General features: G+C 32.0%; 1 protein-coding gene across 1 annotated transcript; it reads left to right on the top strand.

The window, feature by feature from the left end:
* Positions 1–310: 310 nt before the first annotated feature.
* Positions 311–4,177, top strand: LOC134249655 (uncharacterized). The gene is made up of 2 exons (XM_062731987.1): positions 311–2,123; positions 4,044–4,177. Exons 1-2 carry the CDS (start codon positions 311–313, stop codon positions 4,175–4,177), a joined length of 1,947 nt encoding a protein of 648 aa, XP_062587971.1.
* The last annotated feature ends 347 nt before the right edge of the window (positions 4,178–4,524 follow it).

Raw genomic sequence — 4,524 nt, 5'->3', positions numbered from 1 at the left:
GAAATAAGAATAACCAAAGAATGACACAACAAAACAATGTCGGAATAGGGGATCGAAATTGGAATAAACCCCCTAAAAGAAACCAAGGATGGCTGAAAGAACAGAACAGTTTACACAATTCTAACAGTAAACAAGAAAACCAAACAAGGAATAATTCGGAAAATAATTTTTTGTGGAAAGGACACTTCCACAAGGGCCGCCAAAAACCATTCCGATTTCTGCAAATTTAGACAACTCAGAAGTAAGTCAAAATCAGAAAATCGATGTGAAAATTGTTAATTTATCTCGGAGAGATATTACAGAAGATGAAATGAAAATTCTAGATAGGGGTTTGAAATTTACACCCACACCAAAACAGGATAATGTGGATCTCATAAAAGATACCGAGGAGTTTTGTCGGAAACTTAGACTTAGAGAATATTTTCAAAATGAAGAAAATACGGACGAATCACTTGTGAGAAATAAAAGTAATTTCAAACCACCACCTAATAGGGATAAACATTTAGATGAATTTATCAGATGTTTACAAAGTTCCGCCAGAAGTAATGACATCTCCATGAATACCCATATTAAGGATAATATCACTAGACGGGAACGAGAAGCTATCAAAAGCCTTGCAAGTGATAATTCTATTATTATAAAGGAAGCAGATAAAGGGGGAGCAATTGTCATTATGGATACGGATCATTACAAAGAAATGGTTTTGGACCAACTTAATGACAACAATTTTTACAAAGAATTAGTCTCTAATGAAGACAGTAAAACCATGCGCAGGATTAGGAAATTTACAAATAATTTTGCGGATAATTTAACCAAAAAGGAAGTGGATTATTTAACCAATTTTGAAATTAAATCTAGTAACTTTTATGGTTTACCAAAGATCCACAAATCCAAAGAAATACAGAACGGACTTGAAGGTAAAAACTCATTATATATAAAATTACCTCGACCAACGGATTTAAAACTTAGACCAATTGTGGCAGGCCCTGCATGCCCCACGCACAGACTCAGCAACTTGTTGGATATACTTCTAAAGCCTCTATGCCAACTTGTACCAAGTTATGTAAGGGATGATTTGGATTTTCTCGGCCACATTCCAGATACAGTTGAACTAAATACTGAGATGGTTAGTTTTGATGTAACGAGCCTCTATACCAACATACCGCATACACTTGGACTAGAAGCAATCGCTTTTTGGATTGACAAATACCACAATCAAATTCACGAAAGATTTTCTAAAGACTTTATTCTAGAAGGAATAAAAATAGTATTAGAGAATAATCATTTTGTTTTTGACGGGAGAAATTTTCTACAAATTAAGGGAACAGCGATGGGCACTAAAGTTGCCCCAACCTATGCAACCCTAGTTCTCGGTTTTTTAGAAGAAAAACTGTTCAACGAAACAGAGAGACGATTTGGAAATCCTTTTGCGCAATACATACGATTTAATTGGAAACGATACTTAGATGATTGTTTCATTTTTTGGACGAGATCTACTGAGGATTTACAAGAATACCATACCATTCTTAACAATCTGCATCCTTCTATTAAATTTACCTTGGAAAAGAGCAGGTTAGAACTACCCTTTTTGGATATTCTTATAATTAAGGAGGGTCGCAAAATCATAACAGATTTATACTACAAGAAAACGGATTCCCACCAATATCTCGTATTTAATTCTTGCCACCCGTCACACGTTAAACGTAACATACCTTTTAATATGGCAAGACGTGTTTGTACCATTGTCATAGATGAAACCAGAAGAAATGGCCGTCTACAAGAATTAAAAACATTTTTGCTCAGACAAAAATATCCTAACGACTTAATAGATATAGCAATTGAAAAGGCCAAGTCAATACCGACTGCAGATCTCCGTTCTACTAGACGAGGACGCCAGGAAAACAATAAGGAAATCCCGCTGGTCGTTACCCATAACCCACGGAACCTTAATATATATAACTCCGTAAAACAGTGTTTTCCTATTTTACAGCAATCCCAAAATTTAAAGGAATTAATTGACCCGAAGAGCATCATCTATAGCCGACGCCAACCTCCAAACCTAAAGAAACTCCTAACAAGAGCCAGATTCTCATCGGATGAGGAAAAACGCACTGTAGCCAAATGTATGGATCCCCTGTGTGGAACCTGCCCTTATTTAAAAACCGGAGAAAATTTTACATTTAAATGTGGTAAAACGTTTACCGTCAATGCGAATATGTCATGCAAAACTAGAAATTTAATATACTGTATGACTTGTACTTCATGCGGGGAAGACTATATTGGACAGACCGGTAACAAACTAGCTGACCGTGTAAGAGTCCATAAACAACAAATACGAGACCCCTCCGTCAGGAATACACCTTGCAGTGAACATTTTGATTCATGTGCGAATGGAAACTTTTTGATATTTCCGTTTTATAAAATCACAGAAGATAATGAACAATTACGGAGGGCCAAGGAAGATTATTTTGTTAAATTATTTCAGCCTAAATTAAATGTAAATTGAACATTGTAGCTCTAAAGAAATGTTCCATTTTATTACAATGTACATGTGTTTAACTCTATACATTTGGCGCTTTTTTGACATTTACCTGTGCCAATGTATAACGCTGCCTTTGTGACGTCATAATAACGACGTCATAACAACGAAGTTGTATTGTTTTTATTATCATTGTTACACTCTGAAGAGCCGTAACGGCGAAAGCGCTTAGTGTAAAAAATTAAACGTAAACTTGTTTGTTTATCTTGGATTTAATTTTGATTTATATATATATATATATATATATATATATATATAATATAAATCCACACACGTATTGTTATAATAAAAAAATCACAACACCGAAATAAACTCAACCGGTTGAGTTTCAAATCTTCAGGAGAAACTCCTGAAGATTGGAAATGAAACCGGTTGAGTTTATTTCGGTGTTGTGATTTTTTTATTTTATATATATATATATATATATATATATATATATATATATATATATATATATATATATATATATATATATATATATATATATATATATATAACTTATATATATATAACTTATATGAAAAAACTTATATATATATAAAAAACTTTAAAAATCGAGAAGTGTTTTAAAGTTTTTTATTGTATTGACAAAGAGACTTTGGATATATATATATATATATATATATATATATATATATATATATATATATATATATATATATATATATATATATATATATATATATATATATACACACTTAGAATTGTCCCCGTTTATCATCAATATTCGATAACCTCCTTTTTCATGTGTTTATATACAGAATATGGATGGAAACCTATAAATATGTAGCAATCTTTTTTGTATTATTTTTAAACAATAAAATGTCTTTCTTTGTTTGTTATTACTGGAATCAATGGAAGCAGCTGTTGCAGAAAAAATACATAACCCGCGTAAGCGGGTTATGTAATTTTTTCTGCAATAGCTGCGACCGTTAATTCCAGTAATAACAAACAAAGAAAGACATTTTATTGTTTATATTTATATCTGTTTAAATAATCATTTAAAGTAGGATTAAAAAGATTAATTATTGTATTAATGATGTGCACGTCTTTATACGTTTCATTGATGGAACAGCCACTGATCAAGAAAACTGTACAGGCGACATGCCGACTGTAGTTCATGCAGTGATTAACGCAATGGGTTTTCTAAAGAAATAAAGGAGAAAATATTCAGCGGATGTAAATATATACCAATAAAGACATATACAAATACCTTGGTAATTTTTTAGATACGTTTGCTTTAGTTTTAACCAAACTCTTCAGTAAATTAAAAGGAATGAAACAAGAACACTGTCAAGCACAATATTCTCATGCAACAGAAATCCTCAATTACTCTTTTTCCTTTCAATAAAGGAGTTACGCAGCACAGTTAAGGTGCAAAGGGGATGTAATGCCTAATTGACAAATATTAACTATGACATCACATGTGAAATTAACAGCAATCTTAGATAAAATGATAAGCTGTGTAACATTGACATTTACATAATTAATTATACTTTTTCAGCTGTTACAGACGTCGGAATGTTTGCTGGGATCGTCGTCGGTTGTATCATTGCATTTCTCATCGTTGTCATTGCCTGCTATGTTTATATTAGAGGAAGGAACTCCAGAGGTCCATACCACCAAGCCAAAACCTAAACATTGCGACACTACGAATAATACAAATATACATAAAAAGACTCATCCAAACTGAGTGCTGCTGTGTGGCGAAGTCCCATTTCCTGAAATAACAACCATCAAAATGATTTTAGTGTACAACTTTTAAATTTTTTTTAGATGTATTTATCAAACATATACTCTATGTACATAATATTACAAAAGAATTATTTAATTTGTCGCAAAATTGTTTTGCCAAGATACCACGTTCAATTTCTTGCTGATGAAATTGTTTTTTAAACTTAAAGAAGAGATTTTATAACTTTATATTTGACATAAAAAAGAATATACTATAAACCACTGAAGGACTCACATGTATAAACTCATAT

Source organism: Saccostrea cucullata, unplaced genomic scaffold (genome assembly GCF_032062105.1).
Source record: "Saccostrea cucullata isolate Sc308-1 unplaced genomic scaffold, CSIRO_AGI_Scuc_v1 ctg1896, whole genome shotgun sequence".
Taxonomy (NCBI): domain Eukaryota; kingdom Metazoa; phylum Mollusca; class Bivalvia; order Ostreida; family Ostreidae; genus Saccostrea; species Saccostrea cuccullata.
Note: the sequence above shows the minus strand (reverse complement) of the source record. Positions and strands in the feature narration are given on the sequence as shown.